Below are 20,080 nucleotides of genomic sequence, written 5' to 3' on the forward strand. Positions count from 1 at the left end.
TCATTGGTAAGATTTTAGAGACCGTTATTAAAGATGAGATCACGGAGTACTTAGAAGTACATGATAAAATAGGACTGCGTCAGCACGGCTAATGTCTGATAAATCTGTCAGAATTCCTTGAGGAGGTAACAAGGAAGTTAGACAAGGAGAACCAGTGAACGTGATTTATTTAGATTTCCAGAAGGCCTTTGACAAAATGCCGCACAATAGATTGTTAAATAAGAGCTCAGAGTGTTACGGGCAACATCATGGCATGGATAGAGGATTGGCCGACTGGCAGAATGCAGAGTGGGGATAAAGGGATTTTTTTCAGAATGGCAGCCAGTGACCTGTGGTATGCCTCAAGGGTCTGTCCTGGGATCACAACTTTTCTCAATATACATTAATGATCTGGAATAAGGAACTGAAGACACTATTGCTAAGTTTGCAGATGATACAAAGATCTGTAGAGGGACAGGTAGTATTGAGGAAGTAAGGGGGCTGCAGAAGAATTTGGACAGGCTAGGAGAGTGGGCAATGAAGTGCCAGATGAAATACAATGCAGAAAAGTGTAAGATTATGCACTTTGGCAGGAGGAATTTTGGAATAGACTATTTTCTAAATGGAGAAATGCTTAGGAAATCAGAAGCACAAACGGACTTGGGAGTCCTTGTTCATGATTCTCTTAAGGTTAACATGCAGGTTCAATCAGCATTTAGGAAGGCAAATGCAATGTTAGCATTCATGTCAAGAGGGCTAGAATACAAGGCCAGGGATGTACTTGTGAGGCTATATAAGGCTCTGGTCAGACCCAATTTGAAGTATTGTGAGCAGTTTTGGGCCCCGTTTCTAAGGAAGGATGTGCTGGCCTTGGAAAGGGTCCAGAGGAGGTTCACAAGAATGATCCCTGGAATGAAGAGTTTGTTGTTTGAGGAACAGTTGAGGACTCTGGGTCTGTATTCATTGGAGTTTAGAAGGATGAGGCGGGACTTCTTCCATCGGGCAGGAGATTCAGAAGTCTGAGAACACGCACGAACAGACTAAAAACAGCTTCTTCCCCACTGTCACCAGACTCCTAAATGACCCTCTTATTGACTGACCTCATTAACACTACACCCTGTATGCTTCAACCGATGCCAATGCTTATGTAGTTACATTGTATATCTTGTGTTGCCCTATTATCTATTCTCATGTATTTTCTTGAATTTTGTTTAATTCTCTTTTCTTCCATGAACTGAATGATCTGTTGAGCTGCTTGCAGAAAAATACTTTTCACTGTACCTCGGTACACGTGACAATAAACAAATCCAATCCAATCTTATTGAGACGTACAGGATACTGCATGGCCCGGATACAGTGGATGTGGAAAGGATGTTTCCACTTGTAGGAAAAACTAGAAGCAGAGGACACAATCCCAGACTAAAGGGACGATCCTTTAAAACAGAAATGAAGAGGAATTGCTTCAGCCAGATGGTGTGAATCTGTGGCACTCTTTGCCGGAGAAGGCTGTGGAAGCGAATTCATGGAGTGTCTTTAAGACAGAGATAGATAGGTTCTTGATTAATAAAGGGATCGGGGTTATGGGGAGAAGGCAGGAGAATGGAGATGGGAAAAATATCAGCCATGATTGAATGGCTGAGCAGACTTGATGGGCCGTGGCCTAACTCTGCTTCTATGTCTTATGGTCTTACAGTACAGTAAGAAGTCTTACAACACCAGGTTAAAGTCCAACAGGTTTGTTTCAAACACTAGCTTTTGGAGCACTGCTCCTTCAGCTAGTGTTTGAAACAAACTTGTTAGAGTTTAACCTGGTATTGTAAGACTTCTTACTGTGCTCACCCCAGTCCAACACCGGCATCTCCACATCAGGTCTTACAGTAGGCACTGAAAATAATGGCTTTGGTGAACAATAAACAGGAGTTGGAGAAGGATAGTGCAGTCAAGTCTCAAAGGCTGCGGACAAGTAAAGATTGACGAGGAGAGAAAGTTTACCCTTGTCAGCGTCATATAGGATGTCATTTATGAATCTGGTAAGGGCCAAATCAGCATTGTGGCAAGAGCAGAAATCTGATTGGAGAGATTCAAACATTGAATTCTGGGAATGGATGTGGGAGGTGACAACACATTCAAGGACTTTCATAAACATTTTAATTCTGTCGGTCAGATAATCTTGTCAATTTTACACATGAAAAAATTCAATGGTGTTAGCCTATGTCAGTCAACATTTTAATAGCATTTGTCAATTGCTGGCTGCATGGTTAAACAGGTTAAGCATTTGAAGTTTATTTCCACAGATCCTCATTTGCTTTGAGAACTTGTTACCCATTCTCAAGACTTGATCCCGAATCCCAATAACATCAATATTAAATTCCTGCAGCTGGGTGTAACTGGATAATTGTAGAAGGCAGTAGGTGTGTCACATTGCATTCATCAAGCAAAGTCCACACGTTCAGAAAGCTGCAATAACGCTCAAAACCACGTCGCCCAACTTATTGAAGTAATTTTACTGTCCAGAGCATGTGACTAAAATAAATTTAACTGAACCAGTAACCAAGATAAAGCGGATAGGGTGCCGATTTAAATGTGACATTGGCCCGATAATGGGATGTACACTGTCACAATAGATCCACAGACAGGAGTTTACACCCTGTCCCTCTGACAGTCAATAATGGGCTGGAGGCAGACGGGCTTTTACCGCAGTTTCAGCAGTTCCCCGCACCTCCAGCCAGTGCCTCAGAGAACCTGGAAAGCCACAGCCGCTCTCTCACCTGCAACTTTCCAACATCAAACTCCGCGGCCACGTCACTCACCTTTCACCCCCGGATGTCGCACAGGGCCTTCTGGCGGGGCCGAACGTAAACACTTCAGTGCGCATGCTCCACAGCTTCCTCCCTGCGCAGCGCCGCCTGTGGCGGGGCGGACCGTAAACACGTCAGTACGCATGCTCTACAGCATCCAGCCTGCACAGCGCCGTCTGTGGCGGGGCGGACCATAAACATTTCAGTGCGCATGCTCCACAGCATCCTCCCTGCGCAGCGCCGTCTGTGGCGGGGCGGACCGTAAACACGTCAGTACGCATGCTCCACAGCATCCTCCCTGCGCAGCGCCGTCTGTGGCGGGGCGGACCGTAAACACTTCAGTGCGCATGCTCTACAGCATCCTCCCTGCACAGCGCCGTCTGTGGCGGGGCGGACCATAAACATTTCAGTGCGCATGAGCCAGCTGGTGTCTCCAGCGAAGAGAAAAAACAATAGGATTGCAGGTCAGTTGGCAGGAAGCTAAAGCGATTGACGGGTTCGTGTTATTTTCGGTTGTTTAGATATATAGTAATGTAATTTAACCGCGGTTAGGTGAGATAGAGTAAATGTGTCCTATCGCCAGGACAGTGGAATTCTTCCATTGACTTCACTACCGTTGTCAGTGCAACATATGCAACTGCCGCTCAAAACGTCCACGCTCATCAAACTGTTGTCTTCATTTAATACACCATTTCTAAAGCCAGTAATTTACATTCAGATGGTTTGAGCATTTGTCGTTTGCAGCTATGTGAACCTGATTGAACGAATGTAGGTTTTCTTTGCAAAGGGACGTTGAGAGGAGCTGTACGGTTGCAGCAATAATTATTTCAGCTTTTTCACAACATTTTCTAAAAGTCTTTCCTGTTTCAAATTAAAATGGCCGTTTGACTTGGAATTTCCAAAGTCTTTTTAGGGACCCAGGGATCAGAAATAAAGTCTGCCAATTTGTGTGGCAAGTGGGCGTCTGCATGATATTTGCTGTGTTCATATTAATGCAAACAGTGTAATGCTTCTGACACACCACATATAATTGTTTTTTTTTCAGAGTTGTTGACGAACACCTTGCCCAAAGAGCTAGAAAATTGCTATCCAAGTGTTAGTCATCGCACGAGTAAACCTGTGCTAACGCAATGGGAATAGAAATGTGCAACGGTATGTTTTCAAAACCAATATTGGCAGATGAGAAAACTAACTTATTTTTTTAAGTGGTTGGGGAGGGGGGTGGTGTGAAAGACACTAAGCGTGTGTAGTGTGTCTTTCTGCCTGTCTGTCATTTAAGTAATCAATATTGTTACTTTTATGTATCCAGAAATCATAGGACAGAATACCATCAAGGTTAAACAAACGGATGATAAGCCAACTAATAAAGTTCTGCCAAATTTGAGTTTTAAAATTACGTCTTGTCATGGGGAGGGCAAGAGAAGAAGACTGACAGTTAGTATATTTTGCAATCTCAGGGCACCAAAAGTTCTTTGCAGCTTTTTAAATTGTTGCAGTCCAGGAAATGTGTCAGCCAGTGTATGCACTACAAGGGACATAGGTTTAAGGTGCAAGGGCAAAGTTTAGAGGAGATGTGTAAGGGAAATGTTTTTTACACAGAGGGTAGTGGGTGTCTGGAACTCGCTGCCGGAGGAGGTGGTGGAAGCAGGTACAATAGTGATGTTTAAGGGGCATCTTGACAAATACATGAATAGAAGGATACAGACCCCAGAAGTGTAGAAGGTTTTAGGTTAGCTGGGCAGCAATTATGGAGGGCAGAAGGGCCTGATCCTATGCTGTACTTTTCTTTGTTCTCTGTTGTCCCACTAACAGCCAGGAGGTAATCTGTTTTAGAGATGGCAGTTGAGGAATAAGTATTGATCAGGACACTGGTGTGAATTCCCCAGCTTCTCTTCAGATTAGTGTCATGGGATCTTTTACGCCAGGGACAGAAGTAATCCTCGCTTTAATTTCTCAAAGATAATAGATTATGTCTTCTGGCCCCTCCGTGGCCTGTTTTCCATTGGCAGAGGCAGCTTGCCATTGGCCGACAGTGGGATCATCCGGTCCCGCCAATGTCTACGGTATTTTTTGTGTGTCTCGCCTGTCCTGCCACTGGGGAACCCGCCGTAGGGGATTGCCTTCAGTGGGATGGGAATGTTTTGCCACCAGGTCGTGCTGCAAAATCCTCACCAGCAATGCAATGATCCCTTAGCACTGCATTGAAGAGTAGGACCAGATTATGTGCCCAAATTTCAAGGTTGGAGCTTGAACCATTGACCTTCTAACTCTGGCAAGAGTACTACAAATGAAACCATGTTTGAAATAAGACCAATAGAGTAACAATTGGCTCATTGCAGTTCCTATTCAGGCTAGACAGATAAGTGACCCATACAGTTCAATGTAGAAAACGTGAAGAAAAATTGGGGATAGGAAATACACAAATACTTTAAATGGATTAGAAAAACAGAAGAACTTCAAAGTGCACATTCACAGATCATGACTGGTGGACAGCACCAAAAAATAGAAATGTTTTACACGGTGGTCATAAATTTCAATATCATTCCAAATAAATAGCAGATAGCAAATGTCATTGCCGTGGCAAAACCTGGAAAAGACCCCATACTCACAGACAACTACCGTCCAATCTTTCTCCTGTTGGTCCCATATAAAATCATTGAATGCCTTGTCCTTCTGTGCATATCTCCAATCATAGAAGTCCTCTGCATTGACCAAGCTGGTTTCCACAAGGACCACAGCACAGGAGAATAGATACTGGCCCCTTACCATCTGCATTGAAAATGACTTTCAGAAAAACCTGAAGACATGTTCTGTGTTCCTTGACCCCACATCCGTCTATGACACCGTTTGGCACACTGGCCTCCTGAAGCTGCCAAAGGCCCTCTCCCCACCCTGGGCAACAAAAAGCATCAGAACACAGTTGAACAATCAAGGCAGCTCACCACTACCTTCTCAAGGGCAACTCGGGATGGGCAATAAATGCAGGCCTAGTCAGTGATGACCACAACCCGTAAATTAATTTAAAAAAGAAAGGTTCATAGTTCACCTTAAACAGGCAGAAAGTACATGGATATGACAAACCATGGACTCCATCAAGAATGGCTCCAACCCTGTTAAACTTGTAGGCAAATGATTTTCCAAAAACAACCTCCTTAAAATTCAGACATGCCGACAACATCTGTCTTGCAACTCACCCGCCCCCGACTTCGACACGTTGAACCCGACCCTAAACGAGGAACTGTCAAAACTTGAGCAACACTGCAACACGTGGTGACTCAAGCCAACCCCTGCAAAAACAGTATCCAGCTTATTCCATCTTTACAATGCAATACCATAACTAGTTTAACATCCAAATAAATGGCTACAAGTTAAAGCACCACCCAACTCCCAACATACCTCGGAGTTACGTCAGATAGGACATTGACCTTCTGGGAATATCTGAAAACAACTGCAGTCAAGGCCAAGTTTAGAAATAACTTGATTGCCAAACTAGCCAGTGTGGTGATATGCATCACCGTATGTGCACAAGGGGTTAATGTAAATACACGTAGACTAGATAGATACTAGAGGGAGCACCAGAGACATGACACACAGACATTCAACCAATAGGCCAGTAAGATAGGACACGACCACTGGGCAGTCACAACACACACAGAGGTGACACTACCACAGGGGGGCATTACACCAACCCATATATAAGGACACAGCACACATGATCTTCCTCTTTCCAGTGGAGACACTTAGTGAGTACACAGGGTTGATTGAAACACATCACACCCACTACGTGGATTGTAGCAGACTAGGTAGTCAGTCTGAGTAGCTATAGCAGGATTGACAGGAGAGTCGAATCCAAGTAGGAGAATCGTTAACAGGCTAATAAATGTGTTAAAGCTATCTCCAAATCTGAACCTTCCTTTGTCAGAGTGCACATCAAGGAAGCAGCTTATGCTACATCAAGAGCATAACAAAACAGCCAGCTCAATGTGATCTGCTGGTACCACCACCCTCCAAACCTCAGCAATCGCACTCTCATACTCAGTTGCAGAATACTGCACACCTTTTTGGCCAAAATCATCACGTACACAGAGTTGACACTGAGCTGAATGCTACCATGTGTACCATTACTAGAACACTGTGCTGAACACCACTCTCTAGGCCCCCTGTCCTGGCAAACATCACTCCTGCACATTTCTGCCAACTTGCAACAACCCAAAAAATTATAGAAAAAGTTTGCAATGCCGTCAACCTGCCAATTCATGCTGATCTATTCAGCCCACCCAAGGTACGACTCCCATCAAGAAGGCCAATCTGGAAATCCTCCCCTCACAGGACTTAAGTGCAAATTCCATCTGAACAAATAAATGACAATCATTGGACATGACAAACACCCATCTGGTCTCAAACCCAGCCCAACAGCTGCCTGCTTTAACCTTCCAAGGGAAGAGTGGTCCACTCGTGACTGGTTCTGGATCGTCCACGGCCCCTGCTTGGCCAATCTCCACAAATGGGGCATGAGTGCCAGCCCCCCATATGTCTGTGGGAGAGAGCAAACTATGCACAACATCATAGAATAATGCCTAATCCACAGACTCAGCGGAGGCCTATCTGCACTCAACACTGCAGGATCGGAGGAAACTGCTTGGCTTGGGAACTTAGTTTGCTTATGTGGTTTGATGGGAAGTAGCCAACTGAACTACTTCCTGCTTATGCACCAACTTTAACATTGCCCTGGAGCTTTATTATAACACTAAAGTTTTTGCATAAACCCAGCCCCTAGTTTATAGGTCCTATGAAACATGGGGGGACTTATTGAACCTGCTGCATTCTGTGTGGTGAAGGTGCTCTGAGGACAATTTCCAAAATTTTGACCCAGCAATGATGAATGAAGTACAATTCCAAGTCAGGATTGTGTGTGACTTGGAGAATGAATGGTTGGACCCTAGGACGTACAGAGGATCAAAGGGACCTTGCTGTGCATGTCCCTAGAAGGCAGCAGGGCAGGTAGATAAGGTGGTTAAGAAAGCTTATGGGATTATTGCCTCTATTAACCAAGGCATTGAATATAAGAGCAGGGAGGTTTATGTTGGAACTGTATAAAATGCTGGTTAGGACCCAGCTGGAGTACTATGTGCAGTTTTGGTCATCACCCTATAGAAAGGAAGTGATTGTACTGGAGAGGATGCAGAGGAGATTCACCAGCATATTGCCTGGGCTGGAGTGTTTTAGGTATCAAGAGAGACTGGATAGGCTGGGGGTGTTTTCCCTGGAGCAGAGAAGCTGAGCTGTTCATCCAGCCTCATTTGTAAGAGAAAATCTGTTTTGCAGTGAATGCCCTTTATAATTTTGTTGTGATTAGAAAAGGAATGTAATATTAATGAACTTGAGTATGTTACCTTGTGATTACCTTATGAAAAGCCTCGTTGTCATACGTATGTGTTCATGAGTTTCTGTTTTTATTATTGCAGGTTTTTAATTGAGCGTGGATGTATGTACATGTGAGAATCTGATATGGGCTCCATGTAGCTACTACAAAACCGGCGAGCATTATGAACTGATTGTTGGAAAGCCCGTATCTACACATGAAACTTGTATCAAGTTGCATTGGAGTTGCAGTGGATTTACATATGTATAGGCTTGCTTGTTGTAAATGCTGAAAACCTAAATATTTTCAAATGAAGCACTCAGGTTTAATACTATTGTTGTTTTTCAACTGCTGCACATTTGTTTGCACATTATACAATGGTGCAAATCACAGTTATGTCAACACAGAAAGGGTCAGTTCTGTGGCAAATGCAGGATCTCTGTCAAGCCTACCAGCACACCGTGACCTAATAGTAAAGGAAGGGACCAGTGTGTTAATTGAATGCAATGTGAACAGCAGCCAGTTGCAAAATATTCAGTGGTACAACTCAAAGGGAGATCTGTTGGAAGAAACTGGAGAAACAGGTAAAAAGTGAAGTTTAGATCACTCAACTACAAATTATTGATCACTTTTTATTTTTGAACAAATGCTTAATATGTTATTTATTACTTTATAAAGACACAAACTAATATGAAGAATTGATGTTACTGGAAGAATTGTGCTTAAAAATGATTATGGCCTGTTAAGATGTGAATCGTTAGTTTTGGGGAAGGCAACATATTTTAATTGCAGGCTTGCAGTGCCAGTATTGGTATTTGCAAATAAGTACTACTGTGGAGGCCGCAAAAGGCTGTGGAGGGCAAATCACTCAGTGTCTTTAAGACAGAGATAGATAGGTTCTTGATTAATAAGGGGATCAGGGGTTATGGAGAGAAGGCAGGAGAATGGGGATGAGAAAAATATCAGCCATGATTGAATGGCGGAGCAGACTCGATTGGCCGAGTGGCCTAATTCTGCTCCTATGTCTTATGGTCTCTAGTACTTCCTATTATATGTAGGACATTCTGTTCTGTAAATGTTTTAAGTTCATGTTGAGCTTGGAGAGATTGACAACAGCATCATTTTCTGCTGCTGGGGAATTAAAAGATATTTTCATATTTTGCAGAGTATATCCTGTGGCACAAACCTTTGAAAAGAGGCAAAGTATTGCATAATACTACAGAATTGCACCAGTAGATGGATCTATGGAAAATGCCTGAAAATGTTGAACATTTTTAGTTCGACCCTGCACTAGTGCAGTCCAAAAATGGAGGGGATAGAAAGAAAAAGGGAAAAGGGGGCAAAGAGCGAGTATGAGACTAGATTAGCAACGGAGGATTGCTGCACTCTCGGAGGCTTTGTCTTTCAGATGAAATATTAAATCAAGGGCCCTGCGAGGTGCCACTATTTCAAAGAAGAGCAGTGGAGTTATCCCCAGCGCCCTAGCCAATATTTGTAGCCAAACCAGCATCACAAAAATATTTATCTGGTCACTATAAACTTTCTGTTTGTGAGTGCTTGCTATGCTCAAGTTGGCTGCCATGTTTCGTACATTATAGCGATGGCTGCACTTCAAAATTTCTTTATTGGCTGTAAAGTGCTTCAGGATGTCCAGTGATAGTGAAAGGCACTATATGAATAAAAATATTTTTTTCTTCTAGTGAATAACTTAAAAGTGAATTCATAATGCCAATTATAAACAGTAAATGGTAGTCAAAGGAAGTGTGAAGCCAATTAGAGACCAAAAAAATATCTTCTGATGGAGACATGGGGCAAAGCAGAGGTACTAAATGAGTACTTTGCTTCCGTATTTGTATGATACATCAATGTTCTCCAAATTGTCTGAGACATCAGCCTTGAATAAAGCCTGTCTCCCTGCATACAAATAAATTAAATATGCTTGAAATTGCATTAATTCAAAAACCTGGGGATTATTGCGCAACATAGGAGGCATTTGATTTCGCTCATAGACTAATTGACAGGGACCTTCAACCACGTAGAATAAATTCTTTGCATGCACCACTCATTGTTGTCAACTCTCAGCCTGGTTGATTAATGAAAATTTTATGTTGGATTTCATTGCATGATATCTTTCAGTATCTCTTGCTGAAAGGACTTTCAGCTGTGATATTCATGACCATAAAGTCCCATGTCTTTACACATGTCTGAACTCGACAGTGGCAAATTCATCATCACTATCAGCCAGAAAATTCACTGGTGTCCTAAGTCAAGTGCCTACCCATTTCTCAGTGAATTTGTCTATAATCGCCCTTTTGCTCTAGGTAATTAAAATTGTAGAAAGTCTAAATCTTGTTGCCAGGTCTTCAAAATGTAAAATTAAAATATTTCTATGATTGCGTCCTTATGAAATCTCGTTTCCCCTTCTGCATTATACAGATGGAAAATGGCTTATTTTAGACAGTGGAGAACTAAACATCACCAGTATTACGTTTGCTGATCGAGGTCGTTACACGTGCGTCGCAACAAACTCTCATGGCACCTTAAATTACACAGTCACTTTGCGTGTTGTCTTCACCACAGGCGACATGGGTGTTTATTATATGATAGTTTGCCTCATTGCTTTCACGATTGTTATGATATTGAACATCACTCGCCTCTGTATGATGAGCAGTCACCTCAGGAAAACTGAAAAAGCAATCAACGACTTCTTCAAGATGGAAGGAGCAGAAAAATTACAGAAGGCATTTGAAATTGCAAAACGCATTCCTATCATCACATCTGCAAAGACTCTTGAATTGGCCAAAGTAACTCAGTTTAAGACCATGGAGTTTGCCAGGTACATTGAAGAACTTGCTCGTAGCATTCCTCTGCCACCTCTTATCTTGAACTGCAGAGCCTTTGTGGAGGATATCATTGAGGCTGTCTGGCTGGAGGATGCAGAGCAGACCGCAAATGAAGAAAATAAAGATGGTCAGGCAGTTGGGGGCAATGATGAGATTTACATTATTGATACTGAAATTCAACGCAGCAGTTCACCTGCAGGAGAATCAGATGATTCATATGTGCATGAGGAGTGCCAAGAGATTGCTGTTCAAGTTTCAGTACATTCTCAATCGGAAAAACAGAGCATTGACACACTATCCCAAGGAAGTAGCCAACTTGAACAAAGTGAAGAGAATCTACCCAAGATACAGATAAACAAAGCAGATGGAATAGTGTATGAAAGTCATATATGAATTCTGTAAGCTATCTGATTTGGATTGAAATTATGGAGAGATTGTTCAGTGAGAAAAGACAAACTTAAACTATCAGCAAAACAGTTTTTAAGAATTTATAAATGGACCAAAAGGCAATCATATTCAACCCACATCAAACTTGTATTTAATCGACACCATGAAGTCAGTTTTAATAGAAATATATATGTAACTTGTGGTCACTTGCAGACTGATACTAAAGAGGCTAATAGCCGCTTGTATCCAGAAGGTGTCAAGTGTAAATCTTTTTTTTACGATCAGATGTAGCAGTTATTTGATAATCGTGTTCTATTTAATGGATGTAAAAATGATTTGCCTAAATTTATAGAGTAAATTAAAGAGGTATGTAGTAGAACGTATAAGGTATTGCAATGCCATCTTAGAAATTTGAATTTAACATATCTGGGACAAATCATTCACTGCAAGCCTAGAAAAAGTGATGCTCGCCCATGATTGTTCAGAAGATCCATGTGGTAAGGTTACACCTTGTTGGTAACAGTTGTATACTAATGTTCCTGAAGTACCAACAAGGATTATGTTAACAATCTATTGTTTCTTTTCTGTCCTAAAAAGTACATTTTTGTATACATTTCATGATCTTTATTCTGTTATACTGGGGTGTGGAAGGGTTTTTGCTACCTATAGAAGACCTGAATTTTATTGTATGTTCAAGTGCATGATTCTCTTCTTAACTCCTTAAGCAATCAAGTCATTGATTGAGTTAACTATTTTCTACATAATGCATGCAACTGTTTTCACACTTTGTTACTCTAGTATCCCAAGTGTCTGCCAGTCCTAGCATACTTCAGTATCGCAGCTAGGATCCAAATGTTTAATGAAATGAGTCTTCTAGACTTGCCTTCTTAACTATATTTAGGAATAATTTGTTACATAAGTATTGTCGGCGTTAACTACATGGCAAGCAGCAATCTCGTAAAAAATGCAGTGGTGCTTTGAATTGAATACTCAGTAAACTGCATAAGGTGACTGACTCAATACCTCATCTATTTCACTTTACCTTTTTGAATGAATTATTATTGTTTTATTTCTTCAGTTTAGTCAATGTTCAAACTGTTCCAAATTTGTAAATTGTGATGTTTAAACTGATTTGCGGCATAGAATAATCCAAGGACCAAAGTGGTCTTAATGACCACTCACAGCATTACCCATTTTGTTTCTCTTATTTTCCCTTAAATCCTCTTTTGTCTTTAAATGATGAGTACCTATGACTCAGAAAATTAGGTCCATGAAATTTCTATGTTAACCAGTTTGGAAATGTTAAATACCTGTGAGCTATACTGTTTATATAAACCCAAAGCAAATATTCTTTAGTTGTAATTTCAATTTGAGTTCTGGGTCCTGCTTTTTTATGCAGTAAAAGTTGTTAATATCTGATGCTGTCATTATTTCACCATTCATGTCTGCTATTTAACAATGTGCTCCACATACATTCCAATTTATCAATGCAATTGTACTCTGTCACTTAAACTTATCAACTTTAAAAGATGAAACATTGAAAAGAAATCGATTCTTACATATGTTTATTTATTTTCATATTTCATAGGTAGTTGGTAATACAGTGTAACTCCTTTGGATTGTCAGTTCAGTTGTTAAATGCTGACACTATATTGGTAGTAGTTATGACTTTTATTTGACATAAGCAAGAATTAATACAGTATTTAACCAGTAGTTTACAAAATAAAGTTGAAATTATATTGCATAATTGTCCTTTGGTTAGAGGTTAGAAGATTATTCCAGTGATCCTCTACACTTTCACCGTTGTTCAGTCCTCTACCTGGAGTTAATTTTGACTTATTCCCTGAAGATTCCTGGCCACCTGTTGTCGTATCACACCCAGTACTGTTATTACAGTCGCTTTCCTCCTTTTCTTTGTGGGGAGAATCCCTGTACCGCCCTGGAATACACATTCTTGACATGTGGTTGTATCCTCCTGGATTACATATCGCTGATTTGTGGCTGTATCCCCCTCGCTGACTTGTAGCTGTATCCCCCTAGATTACACATCCCTGATTTGTAGCCACATCTCCCTAGATTACACCTCTCTGACTTGTAACCACATCTCCCTGGATTACACATTGTTGGCTTGTGGCTGTATCGCCCTGGATTACACATTCCTGACTAGTGGCCGCATCTCCCTGGATTATACATCCCTGATTTGTAGAAACATCTCCCTGGATTGCACATCCCTGACTGGCCTCATCTCCCTGGATTGCACGTCCCTGATGTGTGACTGTACCTCCCAGGATTACACATCTCTGATATGTGGCCATATCCTCCAGGATTACAGGTTCCTGACATGTGGCCGCATTCCCCTAGATTACATATTGCCATATACCCCTAGATTACACATCCCTGATGTGTGTACACATCCTTGACGTGGGGCTGTATTCTCCTGGTTTACACATCCCTGATGTGTGGCCGTATCGTCCTGGATTACACATCCCTGACGTGTGGCTGTATATCCCCCTGGATTACACATCCCTGACATGTGTCCATATCCCCCTGGATTACATATCCCTGACGTGGCTGTATCCCCTAGATTACACATCCCTGACGTAGGTCTGTATCCTTGATTGCGTGTCCCTGATGTGTGCCAGTATCTCTCTGGAGTAGACTCCCAGATTACATGTCCCTGACCCATAAAACCTCTAACAGACTAGTTTTAAACAATTGCTGTTCTCGAATTCTGGGGCAAAAAGAGTGTTGGTCAGACTCGTCTTTGGATAGGTTCATCCTGTAGACTTTTAAACTAACAAAAAAATTAACTCAAGAGATAGCCTTGTCTGAACATCATTTTTACTATTTCTAATAAAGGAATATTTCCTTATTCCTTTATGTGAGCAGCACAGTGGTTAGCACAGTTGCTTCACAGTTCCAGGGTCCCAGGTTCGATACCTGGCTGGGTCACTGCCTGTGCGGAGTCTGCACGTTCTCCGGGTGCTCCGGTTTCCTCCCAAAGTCCAAAGATGTGCAGATTGGCCATGATAAATTGCAATTAGTGTCCTAGAACATTTAGTGTGTTCATTCTAAATGTAAAAAAACTGCAGAAACCTGAAATAAAAACAAAAAGTGCTGGAAACACTCAGCGGACCAGGTGGCATCTGTGGAAAGAGAAACAGTCAATGGCTTTTCATCAGAACTGTGAAAAGTTAAAAATGTAAATTTTAAGCAAGTGATGGGAAGGAGAAGGCGGGGGGGGGGGGGGGGGGGCAGAAAGGGGAGATCTGTGATGGGGGGGGAGCCTGGGAGTGATTAGATGGAAAAGGCGGTGGTGCAAGGCCAAAGGGTGTGGTCTTGGGACAAGTGAAGAAACAAGATGTGTCTACAGGAGATATAAATGAATAATAAACAGTTGCCATTGTTGCTCGTTCTGGGTGAGTGTGCTTTACACTCAATTTGGCGTTGTTTCATTCCTTAGCTCTAGAGTCGCCAGGTAACATTAAGATACCGCCACAAGTTTCAAGTTCAAACCAATAACTCCATACACCAGTTAGTAAGTTCAAACAAGACACGTTTATTATAATGCAGGTATCTACTAATTATGCATATAAAACTACAAGACTAGGCTAATCCTACCACTAACAGGCCAATACTTATCTGGATAAGGGAACTGCCGGATCAGGGATCAATGGTCTCTTGCTCTGCACTGGGTCCGCAGGCTTCCAGTAGTTATGGACTAAAGAGGGTCAGGAGTGCTACTCTCGTAGCGTGCATTGTATGACACTTACGTGATGGCGGCCGCTGTCCAGGCCTCTCCTCAAGGTTCTTCTGCTGCAACGGTGTTCTGCTGGGAGGCCTGGCTGGTCAAGGAGAGGCTGGCAGAGAGAGAGAGCTGGGGTCTGGGTCTCTGTCTTATACCTCTCCCAGGGTCTCGCGCCCACCTGGGCGGACCCTCTATACACGCAATCGATTGGGTCTCTTCCCAATCGATTGATTTGAATTCCCCAATAACGGGGCAATCCCTCGATCACTGGGCAGTTCTTGGGACTTATTGTTTTGGACAACTCTTGGCGCCGAAAAGTCTGGCCTTCCATTCAATGTATCGATTTGAGTTAACTTGTTTCCATTGTACCTGGGAATCGCCCGGTATCGCCTCATTAGTATGCTAACTTGTTTCTTTCACAGTGCTGTCTGGTTTCTGCAGCAGTCAGAATACACAAGTGCTTTTGCAACATGTCCATTTTCCCTGCATTCTTTGTAATCTTCCATTTTGTGTTGGGCAGTGGCCACCCCAGGTGGCTACACCATGCAAGATCAAAAATAGACACAAAAAAAACAATTAAAACTGAAACGCGCGAAATGAAAGAAAGCAGAATGTGGGACAGAGGTTACGGTCTGAAATTGATTAACACCATGCAATACTGGATGGCTGTAAAGTGCCTCAGTGAAAGATGACGTGTTACTCCTCGAGTTTATGTTGAGCTTTATTGAAACACTACAGGAGACAGAAGACAGGTCAGTATGCGGGCAATGTGGAGAATTCAAATGACAGACAACCTGAAGCTCGGGGACACACTTACAGATTGAATAAAAGTATTCTGCAAAGTGGTCACCCAATCTGCATTTGTTCTTCCCAATATAGAGCAGATCGCATTTTGAACTAAAGAAAAATCACGCTTGTTGAAATTGCTTTGGAGGAATGTTCTCATGCAAGACACATAAAATCCTTCAACGGTTCTGGTTCAATATTCTAGAATACCTTTCTGGGAGTACCATCAACACAAAGCAGTGATTTGATGAAGAGCCCACCACTATCTTGGGGCAACTAGTGGATTACAAATGCACTTTTGCCACTGACTACACCTTGACAATAAATACAACAAAGGTTCAGGTACCCCTACAGCCACTTCAGTCATTTTGTTTCTGTATTGGAAGTACTCAATATGTGAACGAGACAAACAGATTACAGAAAAAGTGCTTCATTTTCCAACCCTTTCACAACAAAATCTGCAAATTCATAAAAATAAGAATAAAATCTAATCCGGTAGACTAAATAAGTAAAATGTGCCAACAGAAAAAGGATGTTTAATATTCAGAGTACTGCACAAAAGAATAGAATATTGAATCTTTTTATTTTCAATTGACAAATTTACTGTGAATATATGCAACACTTCAATTTTCAGTGTTTTCTCTATCAAACTTTTAATTTTGGATAATGAATGATTGACTGGACAACTAATCGTCCGCAACAGATAAAAATTTTAAGCACTTAGTTTCACAAACCAATCTATTTGTTTTGCTAATGATCAATACCAAATTTCTTACTGAGAGTGCTGTAGTGTTAGAGATACTATCCTGCGAAGGTGTCATTAAATTGAGATTGGCTCTGGCTGTTCACATGGAATTTGAATTTCCTGACTGCTCCCAGCAGGTAAGGCTTCACATTGGACGTGCAAAGTTGGAAGGTTACTCTGAGCAATGCAATGTGAAGATGGTAAAGTGAGTGTTTAGGAATCGTAAAACTGAATGGGTCAAAAAATGTTCTAATCTGCACAAGGCTCAAATAAAAGAAGCGGTGCTAAGCAACATTTAGTTGCACTCAATAGCATTTTAAGTATTGAATAGATTTTTGCAGTTTTCAAAATTGGCTCTGCTCTTCTATCCATTGTTAATAATACTCGGTATTTGTCTGTCTGGACTGTTTTGATTGGCCAGTTTAAGGGACATGTCTGCTAGTGGGTTTCTTAGGTGGCTGGTGCATGGAGAGGACTGGTGCACATGTGACTGCCAGGGATTGGTGGCAGCAGCAGCAGGGTGAAGTGGAGGCTTGGTGGAGAACAAAGCAGAGGAAGGTAAGCAGGAGCCCAACAACAATTAGCCTGGTGGAAGAGAGAATTTGCATGAGGGATGGGGTGGGATTGATGGGATGGCATAGGAGGGATGGAGGGAATGGATTACAGATGTTATGGGAGGGAGGAGATGACATGGAAGAATAGATGAGTGGGAGAAGGCGTGGGAGAAGTTACGTTGCAACAAAACTTGAATCCTAAGCAAAGAATTTATCATATTCAACAAAAGATCCTGAGGGTCTCAGCAGGATGGATGCTGAGGATGGTTCCCTTTGTGGAGAGACTAGAATGAGGGAACATAGTTTAAAATAAGGGGCTGGATTCTCCGATTTGGAGACTATGTCCCCATGCCGGTGTTGGAACGGTGGAAAACAGCATAAAATGGCCAAGAATTCCCCGTTTTGCTGGGAGCTAGCAAGACAGCAGCGTAGAGCACCCGGCTGCTGCAACGCCCCTTCGGCTGGCTCGCGCACCTCAGACCGCCCCACCACAGTGCCCCCAGCCCCGATTAAAGTTCCTCCCTGCCCGCGGATCAGTCCTCCCCCAACTGTGGCAGCGCTGGACTGAGTGCGCAACCGCCACACCGAGTTCCTGACGGATGAGACCACACGTGTCTTGTGCCATCGGGAACTCGGCCGGCCGAGGGGTGGAGCTTTGGAGGGGGGCGGAGCAATGCGAAAGCAGCGTTGCCCTCGATTCGCTCAGAAATATGATTCACCGGCATTCGCCAAACATGATTTTGGCGTCAGCAACCGGAGAATCCAGCCCAAAGAGTCACCCATTTAAGACGGAGATGAGAAGAAATGCTTTCTCTCAGAGGGTTGTGAGCCTGGAACCCTTCCCTGGAGAGTGCTGGAGGTGGGCCACTGAACATTTTTAAGGCAGAGCTAAATAGATTCTTGCCTCACAAGGGAGTCAAATGTTATTGAGGATAGGCGGAATGTAGAGTTGAAGCCACAATCAGATCAGCCTTGATCTTATTGAATCGTGTTGACCAAGACCCTGCCCACTCAGCTTAGACACAGTAAAGACACCTGAATTTAGTACAACTGTATTCAGAAGAGCTGGCTTCATCACGCCATCTGAGAATATAGTACAGAGGTGACTCAGACTCACTACTGAGATTTAGGTATTATCAGCACTAGTGAAGTAGACTGGCTCGGCCACGATCACTTAATGGTGGTGTCTGGGTTGTCACTGACGATGTGTTCCAATGTTCCTTTTATCCAGGTTCAGCTAATGCTGAAACATGATACAGACACACACCTGGCCTGAGTTCTATTGTCTCTTCAAGACTTAAACTGGATATTCCTGTTTAACTAGGGTGATGCAAGATCATTGCCCTCTGAAAAGCTCATGTCTGACCAGCTATTAGCCAATTATGGAGTCTGATGGCCTTTTAATTATTGTTTTCCTGTTGCAAAGTTGATCTCTATTGTCTCAAAGTTAGTTACATATTCATTGTATGGTCTTTTTGTCCTTTTGTGTAAACATGAGAAATACTGTAATTGGGTGAACATAAAATTCTGTTTAGCGATAATGAGTTTCTGCCCTGACTGGAGTGGTCTGGCAGACAGCCAATATTGATTCAGGCCAGGGCATATTTGGAAGTTCATGTTTTTCGGTGTCAGATGTACAGCTGTCTTTTTAACTCTGGAGCGAACAATTAGACATATATACTCTATGACTATAAACGGGCTACGAAGCCAGACTTTTGACAAAATGTATGCTTATATTCCTAGGCCTGTTATTACGCACAAATGGCTTTCTGTAGATTTTTCCAGAATGAGAAGTTTTGATTCTGTTCAAATCTTTGATGAAAGAATAGCTAGGAATCCGGATTTAAAGAAATGCTGTTGCAACAATGAGACTAATTTGATTTGCAGGTCGCTGCGGGTGCAGAATTATTTTCTTCTATTGAACCACTAAAAGTAAATAGTTTTGTTATTAGTTAGTTGGTATAATTCCCAGAATGCACTTGCTCCATTGAATTCTAATTTTCAATGTTGGACGACGCTGTGTGTTCTGATATCCCAGTGCTATTATTATAATAAAGAGCCTAACTGAATGTGGAATTGAGAACTGAACTTAAGTCAATTAGACTAAAGTTCCCAATTACCGGGTACTATACAGCAGGATGTCTTTACTGCTACTTGATCACCGTTGGGTCTGTCTGATTTATTACGCTGGGTTGTGTGTTTACAAGCAAGGTAAAAAAAAACGCTAAGGTAAAGTGACCACAGTCCCAGACGACCAGAGGCTGCTTTCCCCTTTGAGGGGGAGAGCTAACTGGTGGTGGTTTAAGCTGAGGATCACCACACCTCAGGTGAGGGGCAAGATTGAAAAGGCGGGGCCTTCATAAATAACCTCAACTGGTACGGGTGCAAGCAAAGATACGGCAACCACATTTTCATGAAAACAGTTTTATGGCTGATGGTTACATCTGGTGAACACTAGAGGGAGCTTGTTTCTCATTATAGGGTTATTCGAGTCATTGAGCATGATTTTCACTCCCCTGTCAGTGAGTTTGAAGGCAGGATGGCAATAAATTCCAGGGTTCATCTTGCCCACAACCTACCCATCACCCCTGCTCTCACCGCAATTTTATCGGCAGCAGGGATTGTGTCGAACAGTCTGCCCATCATTGGGCCAGTTGAGATTCTCAGGTGGGCAATTAATTATCATTTAGGGGCCACATTCCGGCACCACCAGGATTTAACTGGTAGCAGGAGGGACCCATGCCAAGTGGCTAGTTTCCCTGGAACCCTAGAGGCAGCAAATGACGCAGCAGTTAGCACTGCTGCCTCATGCTGCCGAGGACCCAGGTTCAATCCCGACCCTGGGTAACTGTCTGTGTAGAGTTTGCACATTCTCCCC

General features: G+C 42.5%; 2 protein-coding genes across 6 annotated transcripts in view; one reads left to right on the forward strand and one right to left on the reverse strand.

Annotated features, from left to right (window-relative positions):
• The window catches only part of fam114a2 (family with sequence similarity 114 member A2), a 36,402-nt gene extending 33,538 nt beyond the window's left edge, over nt 1-2,864 (reverse strand). Inside the window, exon 1 of one of the 2 annotated variants that reach the window (XM_038795800.1) lies at nt 2,748-2,809. The gene's annotated coding sequence lies outside the window, so the exon portion shown is untranslated. Of the gene's footprint in view, nt 1-2,747 lie in introns of both variants that reach the window. The other variant, XM_038795799.1, reaches the window with a different exon arrangement.
• Nucleotides 2,865-3,162: 298 nt separating this feature from the next.
• On the forward strand, nt 3,163-12,917 carry LOC119965282 (microfibrillar-associated protein 3-like). 4 transcript variants are annotated; one of them, XM_038795801.1, is made up of 4 exons: nt 3,186-3,241; nt 3,823-3,929; nt 8,243-8,723; nt 10,576-12,917. In XM_038795801.1, exons 3-4 carry the CDS (start codon nt 8,450-8,452, stop codon nt 11,373-11,375), a joined length of 1,074 nt encoding a protein of 357 aa, XP_038651729.1. In that variant the 5' UTR covers nt 3,186-3,241; nt 3,823-3,929; nt 8,243-8,449; the 3' UTR covers nt 11,376-12,917. The 4 variants fall into 4 exon arrangements, with proteins under 4 accessions (XP_038651731.1, XP_038651729.1, XP_038651732.1 ...); XM_038795802.1 differs by lacking the exon at nt 3,186-3,241 and adding an exon at nt 3,244-3,273; XM_038795803.1 differs by lacking the exon at nt 8,243-8,723 and having other exon boundaries at nt 3,163-3,241.
• Nucleotides 12,918-20,080: the final 7,163 nt, after the last annotated feature.

Source organism: Scyliorhinus canicula, chromosome 4, assembly GCF_902713615.1.
Source record: "Scyliorhinus canicula chromosome 4, sScyCan1.1, whole genome shotgun sequence".
Lineage (NCBI taxonomy): Eukaryota > Metazoa > Chordata > Chondrichthyes > Carcharhiniformes > Scyliorhinidae > Scyliorhinus > Scyliorhinus canicula.